Source organism: Trachurus japonicus, chromosome 20 (assembly GCF_045865225.1).
Source record: "Trachurus japonicus isolate A0001 chromosome 20, Traja_1.0".
NCBI lineage: Eukaryota > Metazoa > Chordata > Actinopteri > Carangiformes > Carangidae > Trachurus > Trachurus japonicus.
The window spans coordinates 21068671-21091312 of NC_140926.1; the positions used below are offsets into that span (position 1 = coordinate 21068671).

Here is a 22642-nt window from a genome sequence, read left to right on the forward strand (position 1 = left end):
TCGTTACAGCCCTGCAACTTGGCTCAACAGCTCTCTCCTGGTGAGTGGGTTCGGAGTTTGTAGCCGCACTTCCTCCATGAGCAGATTCTGGCGAGTCGGCAGCTTTTTCTTCTTCTTTGAGAAGTTTACCCGACCATGACGTGGAGCTTGTCATCGTCAAGTGTCGTATCCAAGGCCGAGCTTTGTTGTTCGTCCTCAGTGAGCTGGTTTGGCAGGATTATCGTCTTGGGCCCCGCCTCCTCACACACTTGGGCACTCTCTCTCACTTTGGTTGGAGTAGTAGACCATGGCTTCATGTAGAACCCCCCAGCAGCCAGGATCCGCTCAACAGAGGATGTTATGAGTTTGAGCTGGTCCAGGCTGTCGTGAGAGGTTAAGATGTCATCAACATAGGCGTCTTGATGCAAGCACACGCCTCTCTTCCTTGAGATGACTGAACTGAGGTAAGTTAGCTGTTTCACGCATGGCCAGTTGAGCAATGCATCAGCAGGTTATCTCCAATGTTCACTCTCGTTATGGCATAATCCTCTATTTGGTTTTTCCTCAGAGTCCCGCCAGAGGGAACCTGTGCAGATGGACTTCTTCATCCTCCAGCCAAACAGAGTTATACATTTTCCTTATGTCCACCCAAGGCCGCAAAGACTCCCGCTCGGAACCTCAGCAAGACAGCACGGATGGGGTTTGAGGACGTCTGGACCTTTAATGAGGAGGTCGTTCAGGCTCAGGCCTCTGAATTTTGGCTGCTGTTCCACACAAGTCTCACTGGAGTAGAGACAGAATGTGGATTTGGGCAATGAGTGACTGATATACCACACTGACCTGGTCCAGTCTTCCAGCACTTTCTTGGACAGCTTTACTGCGGCCTTACGTTGGACCATGTCATGAACCTGGGCGGCGTAGGCAGCTTTCCACTCTGGCTCCTTTGCCAATTGTTTCTCTGTCCTGAGGAATGTGGCTTCCACTGCCTTCCTGTTGTCGGCAAGAATGTTGGTTCCTCCGCCAGGGATACTTGGCATGCCAGTGTGGTGTTTTGCAGTGGTCGTCTTCAGCCACGTATCTTAATCCATTTCGCACCATTTCCAATTCTCTTTCCTCTGCGAGTGACATCTCCTTGCCTCCTGGCTGACAATTTCCCACAGCCGGGCAACCTCCACACTGGGGCTCACAAGCAGCTCCTATGCTGTCCCACTTCCACCATTTCAGAAAGTCTCTGTTAGCGACTGCAGTGTCTGCCTGGATGGAGGGGGACCTGCAGGAGTCTGGACCTCTGAGTTCTTTGTACTTCACCGCTGCGGCTCTCATTGAGCGAGCGAAGTGAGTCTTGGAGGTGTGGGGCCGTCACAGTGGCTTCTTCGAAAGAGGTCAGGTGCGTGCCTCCAACAGTCTTCCCAAGTGGGCCATCCCAGAGGACCCAGGTCCCCCACGGAGCGGACTTTCTGAGGCACCAATTGTCCTTCCTTGTGACTGATAAGAATTTGGACACTCTGTGGGTCTCTTCAGCTCATGGAGTAGAACATCAGGGAAAATTTTTCTGCAACCTCCTCGCTGGCACATGCCTGTGAATTTCGGCGATCCTTGTCCAGCCCATAAAACACCAGCTGGTGTGCCTTCAGATTGCCCTTGGGAGTGTTCACCCGGGGATCTTTAGCAGATACCGTTTGGTCTCACCGAGACTTTCATCCCTCCAACTCCATGGACCAACAGGGTGACGTTTTCACTCCGGAGGTTCAGCTCATCCGCGGCCTTAATATGCGTGATGTAGTTTGTGTCAGAGGCCAGGTCAATCAGGGTTCCGATCCTCTGCCCGGCATTGGCATGACGTTTAAGGAGCATCATGATGACGGGGAACTCCTGCAAGCCACATTCCACCAGCAGAACCCTGCTCACTTACTGCGGAGTTGCAAGATCTGGATATTGCATTGCAGAAAGCATTCTCGACACTGCCGGGCCAGTTCTGGTGACAAAAACTTGGAGAGGAACTCCTCTTGCGCCTCTGTGCATTCCTGCTTCCACTTCCAACCAACCTCCAAGCCAGATTTAGCTGACCTTTGGGGCGATTCTTGGTTTCAGCGAAAGGACAGAGATAGTAATGGTGGCTGGCCTTTGCACTCCGTGTTCCGACACAGGAAAGAGGCTTTGCAATGTCCATCCTCACCATGAACCTCTAGGCACCGATCGCAAGCAAACCAAGCTGCATCACTGCATTCCTCTTCTCTGAGGGTCTCAAGCTGGTTCGGAACTTCCTGCAGAAATACAGTTTTGTCCTGTGCTTGGTGTCACCACAGACGATGCAGCTGCTGGTTCACTACTGGCCTTGGCAGTCCCGTGTCCTGGCATATTTTTGTTGGAACCTGGCCTCTTTCCTGCTGGGCTCCTCTTCCTTTAGCTGTCCAACTGCTCATATATTGCCTCTTGTGCTCTCAGGAATGTGAGGAGCTTGTCAAAGCGGTTCCGGTCTTGGGCAGCTACCCCAGCCTCAGCAGCATACACCAGCCACTCCTTCTTCAAAGACTCTGGGAGCTTGCTCTCGATCGATTTTGTGACCAGTGGATTTTTCACAGCGTCTGCATTTCCAAGGTCATTTAAGTCATACAGGGCCTTTTCGATGGCCTGAATGAGTTCCACCATCTTCCTGGCTGATGACCTCTTACCGGTGTGGTATCGCTTGCAGTTCTTCCACGATTTCGAGAGCAATGGCAGCCTGGTTCCCAAACCGGTTCTCTAAGACACGAAATACCTCCTTGGCTGTGCTGTAGCTGGAAAGACGCAGATCCCTGGTCACTTTATCTTCCAGACTGTCCAGCAGTTGGAATTTCCTCACTTCCCGTGAGCCAGTTGGTTCACCTTGCCTTTGCAGTGCGTCCCATTCTCTCCTCCACCGATAGAAGTCACGCTTGTTTCCAGTGAACTTGGGAAGGGCGGTGGGCTTTAGCCTGATGGCCGGTACTGGTGTTGAACTGTGGGTCGGGACCGGCTCCCCCTCAGTGGCCTCTTCCAGCTTTGTTTGAATCAATGCAGCTTTCCTAGTCACCAGCTTCGGGAGACAGAGCTGCAGCTCCTTCAGTCGCAGCCAAAGTCCTCTTGTTCAGCAGGTGGTGCCCAGTGGTTCACTTTCGAGTGAGCTTCTTTTGCTGCCTGACGAGTGAGTCTAGATGCTGTAGCATGAACTCATACGCCTCGACGCTCACTCCGGGCTTGACAGAGGAGACACACTCAGACTCAGCCTCCGCCACTTGCAGAGCCAGGGACAGTTCAGTATCTCCGAACTTGGACCAGAGGAATTTCTTTTATCAGGTCCTTAACCTGCTTCGACTTCTGCTCACACTCCTCGCTGACTTCTCTATGTCAGCCCTCTGCTGCTCATTTAGCCCAGGACGTCCTCTGCATCCGCCTCGTTCACATGGCGATGTAGGCTCCCTCTACTTCGTCGTTGGCCTCCATAACCCTTGAAGTCTCCAGAGTGAGTTTTTTGAAACTGTCCTTCAGTTCCTCTTCAGACATCTCTGCATGGGTTCTGCTAATATGATTAGCCATCCGGGAAAAGAGTCTCTTTGCAGTTGTCCTCTCTGCTTTTCATCTCCTCCAGTGCCTCCGTGGCAGCCATATTGGTTGGTTGGTGCACGCCTCCTGGGATAACACACAATGATTCCCTCGCTGTCCAGACCTGGTCCCGGTCTTCACCGTGGGCGGTTTTTCACTGTCAAGTGTATGTATGTTTTGTCGGTGCAAGCTTTCCCACACTTGAAAGGGAAGGGCTCCAAATCTTCTTAAAACCAGACGCTGGACTTCACTCGGTGCATTTAACTTCTTGACTTTTATTTCACATTTGGCACAGGTGAAAAACCTTAGAAAAAAAACACACATCCAAAATTAGAATGACTGTACCAGTATAGCACTGCTAAATATCACACACACAAGACTATAGGCGCCTCCGCCACTTTAGCTTTTAACTTCAACCACTCTCTTAAACTGAAAAGGATATTTAGCAGTGGTTTCAAATAAAATGAAAAGGATTTTTACCAGTAGCTTTAAACAATATGAAATGGATTTTAATGAAATGACAAATGCAATTCAATTTAGTAAACCCATTAATTATCTGTATCTCAGGACTTTTTTTTGACTAAATCAAATGTTTTAACAAGTTTTTTTACAGTGCATAGTTTTAACAGTTCCTTTCATAGTTCACAATTTTACTGACATTTTACACTTTTTATTCAAAGGCTTACCCTGTGATCAACTAATAATCTATTTTACTGCATTATTTTAACTTAAACATTTTAACAGTGCATTTACACTGCGCACCCCAATACAACCACCTAGGTCACAGATTACGATTAGCGGAGCACTTCATGCCTCATAATGTCCATAAATAAATAAATTAAATAAGTGACCCAGTTAACAAGGAATAGGAAACAATAATACCGGCAGTCCTTTGAGTTTTAGAGCCTTTTCCTTGCCCGTTCCTCCGTGAAGCGTCCGTCTACTCCCGACGTGCACACACAATGCCAACCTGTCCTGCTCCTGATTACTGAATCTGCAACACCTGTGGGCCGCTCGCGAGCGATTGCCGGTGCCGGCGTGCGTGCGCGCGCCCCGCCGCGCTCACAGCGGAGCAATCAGCCTCCACCTGAGGAGCAGGAGCGGCGCGCTCGGCGCTGCCACTGACTCGCCGCAACACTGAAAGATATCTGAAGCAATGGAGCTATTAAACATCAAACATTATAATTCTAGGCATTATTTGGAAAGGCCTGGATTGACTTGACTTAATGTAAAAATTTCATCCCCCCAGATGAGAGTTGAAATGCCAGACTGTGCAGTCTAATGAATAACACAATGCACAGCCTCCCATTGTTTAAAAAGGGGGCCTGTTCTGTTCTATAGCACATTGATCCTCTGGAATAATCCTTTGCAGCTTCTCAGCGCTGAGCCAAAAGGTCCAGAAGGTGTGAAGCAAAAGGTGTGAATGTCAGTTTTTTTTGTCACTGCACACGCATGTTTATGGATGTTTTCAAATGCCATTAATTCATCAGCCGCTCCAGAGGTGCGTCAGTGCGCACTAACAGCTCGTCCACCTGCATAATACAGCAGAGGAGTGACGCCTGCAGCCTCAAGGTTTTGATGAGCTGTGCCTCCAGTTGGTCGTCTCTGCTGCAGTCAAACGGGGACATTTTTTCACGAGGGCATGAAATTACTCACCGGATGACCTATTCATTATCTCACGCATGCACGAATGCGTAAGTGATCGAACTGTGAATGCGTACCTTGGATGCTGCATTTCAAGTATGTTGGTGTATTAATGTGTGAAATGTGGATTATCTGACAGCCCTCCAGTTGTGGAGGTGGTTTAGTTTAGTGGTGGTGGTGGTGGTGGTGGTGGTGGAGGAGGAGGAGGAGGAGGAGCGTAACTGAGGCTCTCTGTGAGTCATGGGTGCTCACATCACCAGGGGCTCCTCTAATGACGAAGCCACCATTGAGGCTGGGAAAGCTGTGTAGGAGTCCAGACCACAGCGTGGCTGCAGAGGATGGAGGAACAGCACCATGTGGGTGGGCGAGCTGCCTACTGGCTGTGGTCTCCAGCAAATCAAGCACACCAGCAAGGTGCTGCAGTAAATCACAGAAAGGAATGAGAATTGAAACCAGCTCATTACTTAAAGGGCAGATTAACCCAATATCCAGGAAAAAAACACACCTGGATTTTGCTCATATCGTGAGCTTAGAATTATAGGGTTCTATCTCCGTTTTGGGTAGTTCCGAGATATTGAGCATCAAAGTTCCAACTCGGCTTGTGTTTTGGTTGATAGAAGCTTTTTATTTTATGAATAACTAATTTAAAAAATGTTGAAAATTTAAAAATAACACCACACAGGCATTAACAGACCACTAATGCATGATATTATGCAAAAAACTCAATTTTGAAAAAAATGGAGATAGAACCTTATGATTCTAAGCTCACGATATATTAACAGGATCACAACAGTGATTCCTGTATTATCATTATTCAAAGTTGGTGCCTTGTGTCTTGTATTTACAGACTGTGGATTCTACAGTGGCTGTGGTTGGTTTTGGTTTGATTTCTCCAGGTCTGAAGATATTTGCCTCTGAGACACAAACAGTCTGGATGGATTTTTTTTTTCCTCTGGAGCACAAAGCACTGAACAAAGACGTTTACAAAATTAAACGTCAATATATCTTTGTCCCCAAGTTCTTCCTCTAAACTTTTTTTTATTGGAACAACTTTCGCCTGAAAGTTGTCCTTCAGACACTGTCGATTAGTAAACTGGATTGTTGAATGTTTTAACCTTTTCTTTTTTTTGAGCAAAGCTGGAGACAAAAATCCCAGAGAAGAATAGTTAAAAAAAAACTGGTCAAAACAAACTAATGTTTTAAGATAGCCACTTATGCACAACAAACATATTGTTTGTCTTTACCATCCAAAATTACCCATATGAACACTGACACCTTTTGAGCACGAGCTGATTATTTGAAGTGCCTATGGAAATTGTTCAAGTGTTACTGTTTTATGACTCATGAGTGATTTCACATGGTCAAGTTTGGGAACAAAATTGTGAGGTTAAATGAGATTTTTTGGGGGCAGCACAACAAGCTGTAAAGTGTAAATGTAACACTGACACATTATCACCTCTTACATCGGAGGGTAATCATGTAAGTAGAGTAGTACAGCTGCTTATTTAGAAATCAAACAGAGCTAACACATTATTATAAATATTATTAATATTATGGCTCTAGTTATCTGATGAATATAAGTCATTATGATGTTCACTCTTGTTGCTCTTTGACAGTGATGGGAAGGGCGTTATAAAATAACTGTGTTACTAACGGCGGTACTTTTTTAAGTAATGAGTATTCCAAAAAGTTACTGTTTCCCCCATTATAACGCTGTTACCGACAATAGGATGTGCTGTTACTCGCCATTACTTGACTCAAGAAGTCCCATCACAAAATAATACACCCGTTAAAGTGTATGTTATAGGCTATAACACATTTTTATTAGTCCATCAATTTGTTGGAAAAAAGCAGATTATCTGGAACTAACCAACTCACTGAGTATTTGTGTCCATCACAACACATTTATCTGGTTAATTCCAGATAAACGGGAGGTTAGGGTTATGGTAGGGGGTTAGAGGGGCGCGTGCAAGTAATTTGACATATTTGAACTTTTTTTTTTGGGGGGGGGGGGCTTTTTATTGCCTTTAATTGATAGCGTAGTCGAGAGAGAGAGAGACAGGAAATGGGGAGGCAGCGAAGGGGAATGACATGCAGGAAAGGGCTGCTCAATGCGGGATTCGAACCGGGGCCACCTGCAGTGAGGACTGTAGCCTCAACATGGGGCGGCAGCTCTACCAAGTGAGTTAAACGCCGCCCATATTTGAACATTTTTATTAAAAAAAATAACACAATAGTTACTTTTCCTGGTAGTTAGTTACCTTTTATAATGTAGTGATTCAGTTACTAACTTAGTTACCTTTTGAGGAAAGTAGCTATAACGAATTACTTTTTAAAGTAACATGCGCAACACTGCCCTTTATCCACCAAGTCTTAAGATATGTTCACCGCAGGAGCGTATTGGGGCACAACTCAGTCTGAACTGACTTTGCTTATTCTTTAAGTTCGACTATTAAAGTGTACTGTATGACTGTGACACTGCTCATTTATACTGGAAAGGGGGTCTGGTTCATCAGCTAGTCAATCAAAATAGCTCCGGTGTGGATGCCAAACAACCTTATGCTACCTTTGCTAATGCTAATGACAAGTAAAGTATCATAGCTCACTAAGTTTTGCAGGTCCTATCCAGTCAACTTAAAAATAATGTGTGTTTTTTGTGAAGAGGCATAACAGAGAGACAGATCTTTACAAATCTGGTGAAATCCATTAAAACTCAGCATTAGGGATAAATGAGAATTTAAGTGCGCCAGTCCTTTAATATCTTTATAGTATAGGGGGAAAATGAAATAAAAGCTGTGATTTTGCAGATACTGAAGTCTGTCTGTTTGTCTGGCACAATATAAGGAAAATAGATGTCTACACTTGTAATGATGTTGTACAGCTTGCTCCCACATGTGTAGCCTACATCCACCTGTGTGTCTGTCTGTAACTCCTCTCCCACTAGGTGCACCCCCGCGCACGCAGCCCCTCTTTGTGAGTCATGAGTCCACCACGACACGCGAGATGTCCTCAACATCCCACACCCTCCCCCTCCCACCCTGCCTCCCTCCCTCCCGCCCCCGCATCTGAGAGACAGATGAGTCAGCGACGGAGCACGCTGGCTTCTGCCAAGTGATCAGCTTCCTCTCATCTCCTGTCCAGCAGCCTCTCCTCTCCTCTCCCCCATCCATTGTCCCCCACCTCTGACCACATGGCCTTGCCACAAAAAAAAGGCTGTGATTCACGTAGTGATCACCGTCTGAGGTTTTAAAAATAAGCCCTGTCACGCTGGAGGATGCGTCCCGCTGTCCCACAAAAGACAACAAAGAGGCGCAGAAAACGTCCAACTGTGATTCTCGCATGCACCACAGGAGATCCAGAGATGCTCAGTTTGCAGCAAAGTGTTGCAGGAGGTGTCTCATGCCACCTAACTATAAGAGCTCTGGTTCTGTTATTATTGAGGTGTAACCGAGACAAACAAACAGTTTCTGCCTGAGTTTTATTTAATAGTTTGATGTTTATGTATCAATTATCTATAGCAATTGGTAGTTTGAGTGGGGAAAAAAATGAGAGCCCCTCCAACTGAATGTAATGTAAAGATCCTAATGCTACTTCAGGTTGTTTTAATAGAATAAAAAATATGCATACCAATATGATTACAGTTTGTTCTTCCCATAAATGATGGAACTAAATTTGCACATTTAAAAAATATACCACCAATAATTAAAGCAGAAGTAAGCGATATTTTTGTGTTAATATAAGTCTTAAATAATTATATCTTCCGACAGCAATCACTTACATAGAGTGTTTGGACCGAAACACAGGTCTGTCAGTCACTCTGCTCTGCTCTGAGCCGAGGAGAAAACTTTTCTCGTATCCTACAATTTTTATCCAATGAGGAGAGAGAACGGCATGAAGGGCTGTGTGTGCAGCCAAGGGATGCGCCTGAATGTGGTGACGTAGGGACGAGGACTGTTATGGTGCGTTCAAGGCAGCCCGTAACTCGTGTTTTTCCGACCTGTGAAGTCGTACCAGTTCGATCTGGTACGAGTTCACGGGTCGGAAGTTACGAGTGGCCGTTATAGTGACATTCACAGGTAAAACAGGTCGGAAAAACACGAGTGGGTCGCCTGGAACGCTACAAAGTCGTAAGTCGTGACTTGAAGCTGTAATTCACGGTTTCAAAAGCCTGCCTGGAATGCAGCATTAGCCAAAACGACCGGATCGCTTACTTCTGCTTTAAGATTTAACTATATGATGTAAATGTCTGGTGCTGGTCAGGAAAGTCTGACATGAGTAATAACATTAACATTTAACTTGATGACAAAATCAAACAAGAGTGGCGACTGTGGTTTTACCACCCATATGTCTCAGAAGAAGCTGATTGTCATGTGTGTCTGTGTTGTTTAGTGATGCACAGGTAATGATGTGGTATACAGACATTTGGTGAAAACAAACAGCTGCCTTTGTTGGTTAAAGAAGTGAAACATTAATTCAAAGATCATAAAACCAAAACAATGAGCTCAAAAATTCTGGTGATAACTAGAACCCTTGTTATATTTCATGATCATTTAACCCATTATTCAAAACTATGATGTCATAATTTTGATTATTGCAGCTTTAAGTTTCAATGATGCAAATCTAAAATGTAAATGTTCTTCAGAAACATGAAGGATGCACCTGTGAGAATTGAAGCTCCTCCTCTTACTGTCCTTATCCGGACCATCATCCTTGAAATGTTATACTTAGCCTGTTTTTTTTGTGCATGACTGTGATGAATATCAGATGGAACATCAATAGTTTCTGTATCTGCCCGTCACAAGTTCCTTCTCATAGTTGGGTTTCTTCTCTGATGTTTGTCTATTTTAGTTCCCTGCAGCAGCCGGTATTGATCTTCTATTTATTAGACAGGCACCAAAAGTGCTCTTATAAACAGGAATCAATGCTAACATGTTTGCTTTACACAACACCCTTTTGCAATGTTATTTGGCTGCATCACTGCCTGTATATTCAGAGATATAAGCACATAAGGGATGTAGATGGACATTATGTTTCATGTGATGCTCATTAGCCAGAATTTAGGGGGTTAAAAAGAAAATTGATGGATTAATAGAGCAGGAAATAATTTCCCCCTTTGGCTCAGGGAATAAATATAATATCCCCTTGGCCAGTAATTATTTTTGGAATTGGAAAGTAACGACGCTCAGTTTTTCTGCAGGGGTCTGGAGTCAGCATTTGATACCATCTTCTATCTCCTGCTTCCTGCAGAGCCGCCATTGATCTCTGTTCAAAAGACCACAACAAGCCATAAAAGCATTTCAGGACAGTCGCCAAGACGCACATATCCTAAAGTGGTTATGATGCACAAGGCTTTTAAAGGCCAGGGTTTCTCCAACTGCATGTCTACATGAAGAATAAGCAAACAAACCTGAGACAGGGATGATTACTAAGCAGAAATGCATCATGGTAGTGTCTTGTATCAGCCTCCCACTGGATTTAGAAATGTTGTAGTAGAAATGAAAAGTGCTTTGTCAAGGTAATTTTCAGCTTAGGACGCAAATCATGAGACATTTACAGCAGTGAACACACAGTTTCATTTCATATAAATATTTATTGCAGAGGAGGTATCTTTTATGTACATGCTATCACAATATAACACAATATAAATCTACCAAATATTCCCATATATTGATGCTATAAGCTTGTCATAGAGCAATAGTTATAACAAGCACATAATACAGTGGGTTAGGGACAGTATCACTCACTATACAACTTGTAACAGTCCATAAAAGATCAATTTTTTTTCTTTTTTGTTCTATCAAGGGCAGTGAAACATCGGTCCTACTAATTTCTTGAATTCATGCAGAAGCCACAAGAGCAAGATTTACGACGTTACAGCATTGAATAGTAGTAGTAGCAATAGTAGTAGTTGTATTTGCCATCGGGTGACTTGGTTTGGTCACAAGAGAAGAGAGAGGTTTAAAAATGAAAGCAGCTAGCCAACAGAACGCACCATGGTCAAGATCCGACTGAGAGAGCTACAGGACACAGTATCGTCTATGTCGAGATGGTACAAGAACAAACGGTCTCGATGTGCACACCCGAGTAGGACGGCTGCGATTCAAACTGTCACTGATTCATCGATGGTTACAACAAAAACACAATGATAATCTCCAGAGAAGCAGACAGTGAGACACTGGTTATGTTCACACAGACAGCTATGGACTGACTGAACTGAGGAATGCTACAGCAAACACATCATCTGAGGTTATGCTATTAAACAACGGAGTAGATTACTTGTTTTGCAAAATAAAATAAAAAAAGTAAGTGGCATAATCCTTCATATAACTGTGGGGTATTGCACTTGAAGTGTTTTCTGTTCTGCGGTAATAGTGTTTCCTTTGTGCTCCGTCTGTAACTGATCTGGAAATCTCATGGGCCAGGTGTGTAAAAGTTTAAAATCAACATCAATGAATAAAAACGCGTCTTGACACCTTTGCTTGAAAATGCTATAAAATATTGCTTGTACTGATGCTTTCTTTAAACAAATACATTGAATTTTTACCCAAAATCGCAGCTGCTCCGGAGCCTGTGTGAGCTCAGTCTGGGGTCATGAACATGAAGACTTTCAAAATAATCATCATAAAATAAACATGTCTCTTCCTTTTTGAAATATCTTTCTTACAAGGACAAAAAAAAGAGGCTCCATTTAAAAATACACAGCCTAGTATTCATCACCCAGGGCAGTAAAATCTAATGCGGCAGTGATTGCAAAGACTGAAGTCAAGTTTAAAAACAGAAAAGGGGGCTTTAGAAATTGTGCTGCTGTCATACCAGAGGTCAGGAAATCCCATGTAATAGGATCCCGCATCCGCTACCACAATGCATATGATGGATGACGCCTAACATCTGGTTCATAAATATCATATAGATCCACCAAAGCATTACAATCAATCCATGCACGGTGACAGTTCTTCGCAGACACTGTTCCTAAAGGAGCTCATAAAGCAGAGGTGATGACAAATCTCACGCTGAAAGGCAAACACTCCACATTTGAAATATCTCAGATGAGCCCCACCACCACCAGCCCCCCACCCGCACACACACATGCAGCGCAGCGGCAGAGGTAATTCTTCAGTCGGTGGAGGCAGATATAAGACGTCGCGTCCAAATCACGTTTATGGAGTCTAGCTGTAGAGCGCGTTAAACAAAATCGGATAAGAACAGCTACAAATATTTGTCACTGGACCTTTTTCATTGAGGCTGTGCTACAGAAATTTAGCAGTTTAAAAACAACTGTGTTTAATCAAATGAGGACTTAGGTAAAATTCTCACTGACGAGCACTGATTTTTTTTTCTTATCACAGTTAGTAAGGACTCCGACAGAGCTTGTATATTTTGTCAAGAGGAATTTGACATCAAATACAGATAATTACAATCGGTGACGACATTCAGTGATACCATGTAATTCTCACAAGATACCATAAAGTACGGTAGATGCTATATTGATACATAGTTCTCCTCACATTGCTGCAAATATTGTCAGCTGTTCAACAGGTATTATTTTGAATATAAGTGGGAAATGTCTTCTTTTTTTTCCACTGTAATCCCAGGATGGATAGTGCAGGATGAATATTTAGACATTTTGATACAAAACACTGAACAAATCAAAACCTTCCAAAGGTTTAGTCAAATTTGTAATTGATAAGCACGTTGCTAAATCTACTTCTAAAGTTATTAGCATAATCAATCAGTTTCATTTTAGCCTACTTTGCATTAAACAGGGAAGAACATGCATTATGCTACTCGAAAACTTTTCGATACAAAAGAAAGAAAATGGTGTCAGAATAATACTACTGTAGTTCTTAAATATTTGTTATTTTCACGCATGATGACATTGTACTCACCAAAGTTACTGTTCAAACGCACAAAGGTGTGTTGCTTCAACAAAGATTTAAAGGAAATGTGATTGGCCAAAAGCTAAAGCAAGAAGGCAATATTTCGTATAAACTAGTTCCCAATCTGTGGGGAACTAGTGGTTTGCAAAACATTGTAGTTTTGGGGAAAAAATGTTCTTGAATTATATAAAAAAAGTAAATGTAAATTATATTTCTTATGATATTTTAAAGTTGGCCACTACATGGCGAAGGTTGAGAAATTTTATTGGTTTTATTCAAAGGATAAAAAAATGAAAATGAGTCCAATGAAATTTTTTTCTTTGCATTTGTTGAGCAAAAGGTTCTGGTGTCATGAATGAAGAGAGTGGTGTATTTTGATTTCTCTTCTGGTGCCAGAGCCAGAAGAAAATAGCTACTTCTGTGAACAATGACATCGAGCAACAAAATGTCCTCTAAAATCACATCTTAACACTTCATTTGATGAGTACAAGTTTTCAGTTAATAATAAAAAACAAAAAACAAAACAAAAATTTGACCAAAGTCCATAGTAAACCTGAATTATTCTTGAACTGTGAACTGAAATACACGGCATGTTCACTCTCTACTTTGGTGAGACAGAGGGAATGTATAGACAAAAAGCGCTGCCAGGACTCGATGACGTATCAGGCTCCAGAGGTTCAACTCTGAGGAGACTGGATTAACTTTTTTGATTTATAGTTGAAATCCATTGTGTTGTTTCCACAGACACACATAAACACGCACACACTTGGTGCAAGCCAACACAAAGACTCATGCTGGATTCATAAACGAAGCTGGTGCAAATAATTTTCCCCGTAACCCATCAGAGTTTCTATGTCCCTACTTTTTACAGCGTACACATGAGTCATGTTGAGACACATTCACATTAATGCTGCTCTCATATGATCTTCACCACCCTGAATGAGCTTTTTGAAAACATGAAGGCAGAGAGAGTGAGTGACTCTGGTATTCAGAAAAAGTTAAACTAAAACATTATATACTTGTCAACATGTTAACTGCCTTTGTTGACAACCCTGTAGGGTCCAACTACTCTCGATACCTGGCTGTGCATGCTGTTTATATAATTCACCGTCACAAAATGCTGAAGATGAAGCCACTTGCTTTTACTTCAGACTAATACAAGACAATGCTAGTTAGTTAGGCACATACAGTACATCTCAGCAGACTTGGAAGCATTTTAATCTGCCGAGAACTACAATTAAATAGATCTAAACATAAAGGAAAAACATGTCAAATTTTGTTTGGTGTGGTGTGACATCCGGTGTGATCATCATGCCATGAAGTTGAAAATAAGAAGACGAAATGTACAAGAAGAACAGAGTCCTGTCCTCCGTTCTCAATCAATGGGGTTGGCTAAAGTGCTATAGATTGATTTCCTCATTGCCTCTGTGCCAAGGTTTGGACACAAACTAATAAATTAACTTTACCGGCCAAAATCCCTCTTTGTAAATGTTTCCTTAATCTTTGGCTTTCACTTCTGTGGTTCAGTTACTTTTTTTTCTTTTATTTTACACGAAACAAAATGTTTTCTCTACACCTCTATTGTCACTTTATGCCCTAGTCCAAAGTATGATGATGTTGATGCACGAAAAGAACTAGGTAACTGTTGTCATGAGCACAGAATATGGTAAATGCAGATTTGAACATTGCTTGTTAAGTGAAAAGGCTGAATCAAAAGTTGCATAATTAGTCTACAATTAATCTTCAGGATGTTCCTGTAATAATCTGGAATGCTCATCATGACTTTGTTTTGTTTTTTTTGCACATTTTACTTATTTTCAAAATAGGTAAAACAGGAACAAAACCTTGGAAAGGAAGGCAACTTGTGGAATTTGATCAACTTTTTTCCAAGTCACCGTACTAATAATAGTAAAAGGTAATATTTAACGATTTCCAAGTGAAAAAAAAGTATACATCAAGAACTATAATTTCAATGGTCCATTAAGGTTTAGTGTCATGCCTTCTTGTTTGATGTGCTATCCTCAAAGTCCCAGGGACAAACATCTGCCTTCTTAGGGGCGCTCACTACTCCACCTTTAGGAACTGGATTGCTCTGCTTGAGTACAGAAGCACCTTTGTCTGTACCTTTTGTATCTGACGCTTCCTGAAAGTCCCACGGACATACTTCAGCCGGTTTTGCTTTGGCTGCCCCAACATTTGCACTTTTCCTTTTTTCTACCAACGGCACCTCCTGTTGACTCTCGACATCCCATGGGCACACCTCAGCCATTTTTTGTTGGCTCCTGTGTTTCTCTGTAGATTTGCTCTTGTCCTTAGCTTTTGTTCTACCTCTCTCGTCATCAGCGTCTTTTGATTTCTCTGTCTCAAGTGTTCTTGCGGAAAGGGTGCCCTTCTTTTTTGAAGGGGACTCCTTGGTTTTGGAGCCTTGAGAGGGACTGGGCGTCCTCTCAGAATTTGGAGATACTGCAGTACTGTCGTAGTCCCAGGGACACACGTCGGCCTTTGGAGGAGGCAGCTGGAGTGAGCCTCCTACTTTAGATGATTCTGGAAAGGTACTTCTGCCTCTCCCATCCACAGGAGAGGTACCTTTTCTTTGCTTTGTCATATCTGGTGAGCGAGCTAACTCTGTCTTTTGAGGCTCTTCAAAGTCCCATGGACAAACATCTACCCGATGTGTTTTGGAGCTCTCTACTGCAGAATGAGGCTGCTGGCTGGATACTTGCTTGGACCCTTCCACTTGACCAACATTGCTCTCCCCTACATCATCCCATGGACATACATCTGCTCGAACAGCTGTCGTCCTCTGAATCTCCTTTGAATTCCTGACACTTGATGGCGACTGATCGGAAGCTTTTTGCTTCTGCTGTTGAGATTTGCTTCCCTTAGTGCTCCCTCCGTGAACCGTTGTGGTTTCCTTTGGCGCTATAGATACATGCTTTTGGACCTTGTTTTCAGACGGAGTTGGGAGATCTTCCACTTCCCAAGGGCAGACCTCTGAGAGATCGTAAAGGTCCTTCCCCTTGACTGGATCGGAACAGATTGTAGGCTCGCTGCCACTCACCGGCTGTTTCGTGACCCTACCTTTTGGCGCGCTCTGTTTGTACTCAACTGACTGGCTAATGATCATCTTGGGTTGGCATTCATTATCTGATTCAGCATTTGCCTTTGTGTCTTTGCTCTTTGGCTGACTCTTCTTATTGCTGTCCTCTGAACTCTGGGTCTTTCCCGTCAAGCCCAAAGTCTTCTCTTTGGCACTGGCAATGACACTGAGCGACTTCTGCAGCATGGAGGCTCTGGGATGGAGTGGTTTCTTGTCTGCAGTGAGGTTATGGGCGCTGGCTGACTTGCAGACCAGAGGAACTGATTCCGTGGATTCACTTGGGACATTTATGGTCTCACTAGATTTCTTCTTGACCAGCTTCTTGCCCATGAGTGTATCCAGGAGGGAGCCTTCGGCCGTGGTAACCTCCATCTTGTCTGTTGCCGAGCTGTTGGAATCTTCACTCTGGTCACGGACGTGGTCGTAGCTGCTGTGGGACTTCTTCAGGGAGAAAACCTTGTTCTTTAGAGTCTCCTCCTTTGGCGGCTTTCCTGGGTGAGGTGGATCGAAGGGGTTCTTTTTCAACATGCAAATGCTGTTACGATTGCTCCCATGTTCCCCGGCCTCCTTGTCTTCTCGGCTGCACTGCCGGTGCACAGATTCGGGAATTTCAGTGATGCGTCTCATGAGCGAGCGACCCAGCCCTTTCTTGGAGCTCCGCTTCTTCTGGAGATGAGGGTTGTTGGCCAGCATCTTCTTTCTCTTGTAAATCTCCAGCTGGGAGTAGAGTTTCTTCAACTCCTCCTACAAAGGAAAGAGAAGTGGTCAGTCTCTTGTTGAAGCACATCTGTATTTTTACAGGATCCAAAAAATAGGATATCCAAGTAAACCACTATTACGAAAAAGCACACATTCTACTGCACACAGAACATGCCGGACAAATCCATGACACGTGACTACAAACAGCGGTTAAATGATGTACTACGTAATATAACATGCGTGCTGAGAAAAAGCAGACAGGACAGTCCGGGACAGCATCAAATAAGGAAACGGAGTGTGTTGTAATGTTAGGTCTGAAACAGCCTCTAAGCTCAGGTCTTTAAATTATTGTACTTCTGCCACTATTACCATCTGACACAACGAATGCTCTTGTTGTCATCCCTCTGGTAAATAGGGGTGCCCAAATCGTTTTGAAAAGAGAGACTTCTTCAGCTCTAACAGACAAACAGAAATCTCTGCTCACGTTGGTACGTTTTTCCCAAAGACTGTCACAAGACCTTACGCCACAGCCATTAATAGAACTGAGATGGCCCATTTCGTCTGGTGTCTGCAATAAAAAACTGCCATGGCTCAGTATTTTTGGGAGGATTGAAAAAGGCAACACCAGGTTATACAGTGGAGGTGGAAAAGTGAAACAAAATTAAGTCTTACCCGGATGTCCTCAGGGTCCAGACTGTGTTCGCTCCATGCAGAGGTTATGCTGCTGTTAAGGTACGACCCAGATCGACCCATGTCCAGCTCATCCTCATAGGCCTCAGATGCGATGTCATCTCTCATGTGGGTGCCAGCAAACAGGAACTGGGGGAAGACATTGAAAAATGTTTCTGATGTGAATGTGTGCCTCAGTGACCTGTTTTTAATTGTTTCTGGACAACAATGGGGCTCTATGGCACAGAAGAAGCTGTATCAGACTGCCTACATCACAGTATACAACTGGTTGACAAAAAGAAAAGTATACAGTATAATGATAATGGCAAGGTAATGGAAAGGTACATTTTGAATAAACAAATAAGTGTGATTCATTTTCAATTAGTCGTGATTAAATATTTTATTCAATCAACGCCCTACTAAAAGATGCATTGATTTCAATGAAATACAACAAAATGAAACATTAACAAATGCATTTGAAAAGTAATAACACCACAATCTAATTTATCTAATTCAGCATTTGTTAAACTGTAGGGTTGTACTTACTGTACAAGCACAGAGCAACTTTTACTATTGTTTCATTTAGGCAAATAAGAGTTATGTGAAACACGACTTTTACCTTAGGAATGAGTAGCAGACCCATTGTGACTGTTACAGTTAAGTGGGTGTGGGTGAAGAACAGTAGCAGCATCCAGTCTGGGTGGAGCTCAGAGGCCAGAGTGAACCTGTCAGGATGCAAAGAGAGAAAAAATGAATAAAGAGGAAGCAAGAAACTGTGTTCATCAACACATCCTCAAAACCCTTATGATGGCTGACTGTCAAATTACACTTGTACACACACATATACACTAACCAGAGTGTAAAGTCGGACTGAATTATGTAGTGATGTTCTCACACATTTCTCTGTCTGCAGTAAAGCTCTGAGATACAGATGGAGCCGGGAGAGACAGACACCAGCAGATTTAATGTGTTTTCAGCCAAAGTAGATTTATACACTGTCTGTCCATTGCCTCGTATAACACTGCACTTGAGTGATCCTCTTGCCAGCGAGGACGCAACATTTCCCTCATTCTTTCAGTTGGAGTCACACTAAAGGGGAGTGACCTTGATCTGGTCACAAGATTCAGCCTATTTATGCATCAGACAGTAATACGCAGGGCCGACTGTGGCACAGCAGTTGGTGGAAAAATGAGATAATTACCGCCAGAAACAACAGTGGGGTAAGGAGCTCTAGCCTTTTATTTAAAATGAACTAACAGGCTTTCAGCTCAGCAAGACCTAGTGCGCACTAAGGATGTGAAGGCAAGTCCTGTCAGATGCTAATTCAACCACTGGAGAGCCTCTATCTAAGCAAATGTCATCTAGCAGGCTCATTACGTTGTTGAAGTTGGCAAATGGCTAATTAACGAACAGTTACTGTGGTAATAGCTTAGAGGCATGAATGAAGGCAAAGGTCCAGCATTTGAAATGTCCCAAAGCTTTGAAGTCTTCCCTCCTTCATGTTTTGTGAGGAGTTTCTGTGCAGATGAGGATTTAATAACCTTGGCATGCCGTCTCCTCGCAGGCTGCGTCGTCTCGCCATCGCTCATGCAAAGACTCCCAGCAGTTACATCCCCTGCATTTCCTCTCATCATCCGGTTCACACCTGGACCTGGCTAAAACCTGACAGCTATCGAGGCAAAGGAGGAAGCCTGAGTTTTAACTGGCCACTGTGGGATCAAATAGCGGGCTGTGCGAGTAACACAAATGGACACCGGATGCCTCTAACAAGCCCGAGCGTAGGCCGTGGTCTCTGGTGGCAGCCAGTCAGAATCAACTCACCACACCAGGCAACTGTCCAATTTATTAGGGGGTCTCGTCTGCAGAGAGAGGCCTTCCTTACAACAAGGCTGAGGAGGCCCATTAAAGGAGTTGGCAGAGTAATAGCTAAGAGCCAGATGTTCAAATACCATCAAAACTGTTTGAAACTCTGATTTATTCTAAGAAACTTGGAGGCTGTACATCGACAATACACAATTTATTGACAATGAATGTCAATTTATGCAATATGCAATATAATATGCAAACTGCAATATGGCTTCCAATAACTCTAGTAGCTGTTTATGCTGTCTTAAAAACAGCATAAATCATTCTGACATGGTTCATTAGTAAATAATGTGATGGAGCTGAGCTCACATTTAAGGGACTCCAGCTAGGAATAGCTGTGGCAGTGTCAGCTGAAACCTCTCATTTATAAACTGCATGGTGCAGCTATTTGACGTGAACACAGGAGGGAGAGGGTGGATCCCACCACACACTCCCAGATCAACAGAGGGGTTGAGAGCATCATGCTTGAGCCCATATGTGATGCAAATGAGACAATCTAGCAGAGGACATAAACGTCAAAGTGACGACAGCGAGAAGAGACGGTGATATTAAATATGAAGCCAGCGAATGTGACAGCATCTTTATATATTTTTCCGCTTTATTTGACAGGGACAATGCTCATTAATAACACTCCTGGGTTGAAGAGGATGGATTTGTTGGCAATTAAGTTTTATCTTCCTGAGAGCAGGTGGATGTGGAGGTTATACGGCACCAAGTTAAGATATCACCAGGAAGTGATGTTTAGTTTCTTAGTTTAAAGGGTCAGCTCACACATAAACACATACCCATCCAGCTTCCCTCGTGGCATATGAGTGCACAGATAAAATGGGCATTTTCTGCTGAGGATTACAAAGGTGTATTTGTGGCTCCATAACAAAATAATTGAGGGAAATGGAGATGAGTTGAAAAATGACAAAATATTGTAAGGTTGGTGAATTATCTGGAGTAACATGTTTCTGTTTATAATTCTTTATGTTCATTAGCATGGGCGCTACCAACACACAGCTGAGGGGGTGGTCACACACAGTTTTCCCTAACAAATGAATTAAACTATAGAATTAAATGGAAAGTAAATCGGAAATAACAAGAGATGGATGCGTTAACAGCTGGGGTTCTTAAAAGGAGAATGTATATCACATATTTTTATATATTATTAGGGGGGGCAGATTGGTGTTGCCCTAATATTGGGGGGGGGGGGCATGTCCCTCCCAAAGAATGCGTGGTTACGCCCATGTCCATTAGTATTGATGAGCCAAAACCATTCCAAACCAAAGTGCATTCTAAATGTTTTTAGAGTCTGAATGATTATGGCCATTGTTGCTGTGCTGCTGATTAAAAATTAGAAACTTGCAGTGTATTTTGTCTTTTTAATTTTAATGTATTTTCATTATTGTTTTAAAATTCAGTTTCAGTGTCACCTTGGTGTTCAAAGTTAAAATTGGCTTCTGTTTGAATAATCATAGCCTATATAAATTTGCCTTTCCATGTAATCGAATATGTTTAAATGTGTATGTATCTGTACGTGATTTATTATTTTCATTCAGCATTCAATTTCACCAAGAACTCATTGGGATCTAAATAGATAAATATAACTTTTAAGTGTGTGCATCACAAATTAAAATCCATTCACCTGCACTGTCAGACTGACAGCAGAGATCTCAGGCATCATGACGTCTAAGCCGGGACAAATAAATCACCGCAATGTGCAGAGCCTGACACCTGTTTGTTATTTAGAGGAACCGACTCTTTAACTTGTGTGTCATTCATTCACATACACCCACTGAGCCGATCCAGATGACAGGGGGGCAGGAGGTGTTACCTGATGACGTGAAATATCGCCGTCAGGATGAGCTCGTTGTGAACAGCGATGGCCATGTAGCGAGGCTCGTGGAACGCCGACGGCACCGTCCTCACAGCGTAGCACAGGTACACCGCCCACAGCAGGAAGAGGAACTCGGCTGTGAAGGAAGAACAGCAGAGAAGCGGTGAGCACGCGTGCCAAGAAATGATTTGGATGCGGTGCACACAGGCTGTTGGGGCGCGTGCCCCCACCGACACAGCCACTTCACAGTTCAACGCTCTCATGGAGCTGGGGCAAACGCAGGTTTACAGAAAAATACCCCCCCTGCTCGCACAAATGCTATCAAACTCATTTGTAACTGCTGTGGGTTTTGGTCTCTGGACAATAGATGAATCCCAGTGCACCGCCATGGCAACCCCATGTGATGTTTCCCAGGTAGCCGGCTCCACAGTAATAAACATGCTGCTTTTTTTTTTTTTTTTTCTTCTTCCCCATGAAAAATCTGTTGCCATTATTTTGACATTTATGGTGTCGTGTGCTTGAACTGTGGGGCCGCCAGGTCTCAGTGAATCACTCGGGTTCCTCACAGTGGGAACAACAATGAGCATTAGATGCAGTGGCCATTCACAGAAGTGTGTGTTTTTTAGAGCTGTGTGAGGCCATGTGGATACAAGAATATCTGAATGGAAGGAACACTTTTATATTTATATCTAATTTATATTTAATACAACTAATAATAACTTATTTATTGCATTCTTCTTATTCTCATCTGGACCTTTTATCAACAACCTAATATTTAACAGATGACCTTTGCTGATGATTAATGTGAAACCTTTGAACAATCAATAAGAGGAAGCATGAGTCAATACAATCTTTACAACATCGCAACCCAAACACTCTTCTTATTACAAATTTAAATAATAAAAAGCATGGGTGAACATTTTATTAAGCAAAATGAAATGATAGGTTTCAACTTATGAACTATTTATTTCACTACTTATTTTGATTAAATAAAAGACTCAATTACATCCAGAAAGAGAGAAGTTGCACAGTAGACAAACGTGATTAAATCTAATGTTATTATCTAGATTGAATTAACACATGACTGAATAGCTGGAACAGGAACTTGAGTTTTGTTGTGAATTATCAGGTCAACAATGAATCTTTGTTGGTTTCAAACTGTGCTATGTTATTTTTGGAAGACAGTAAAATGCATTACAATTGGACCTGATAGAGTGTGTGCAGGTGTGGTTTACTAAAGCTGAGAGATTTATTGCATCGTAAAAAGTGTGTGTTAAATTTATGACCTGTGCGCAAGGTGACGTCAGAGACGACCTGCACATCCCCTATTAACAACCTATTTTTACTTCCTAATGAACAGATAGGAAATCTGGCCTCAGCATACAGTATCACAGCATGGAGGCTCGGCCGGGGGTCCATCTGTTT

The 22642-nt window shown here is 43.0% G+C and overlaps 1 protein-coding gene across 2 annotated transcripts in view; it reads right to left on the bottom strand.

Annotated features, from left to right (window-relative positions):
- Positions 1–10782: 10782 nt before the first annotated feature.
- The window catches only part of gpr158a (G protein-coupled receptor 158a), an 84166-nt gene continuing 72306 nt past the window's right edge, over positions 10783–22642 (bottom strand). Inside the window, exons 8-12 of one of the 2 annotated variants that reach the window (XM_085763896.1) lie at positions 21215–21353; positions 18149–18254; positions 17533–17679; positions 17345–17428; positions 10783–16905 (exon numbers count right to left, since the gene is read on the bottom strand). In XM_085763896.1, coding sequence (XP_085620022.1) covers positions 15055–16905; positions 17345–17428; positions 17533–17679; positions 18149–18254; positions 21215–21353 — 2327 coding nt within the window. In that variant the 3' untranslated portion in view covers positions 10783–15054. The remainder of the gene's footprint in view (positions 16906–17344; positions 17429–17532; positions 17680–18148; positions 18255–21214; positions 21354–22642) is intronic. The other variant, XM_085763898.1, reaches the window with a different exon arrangement.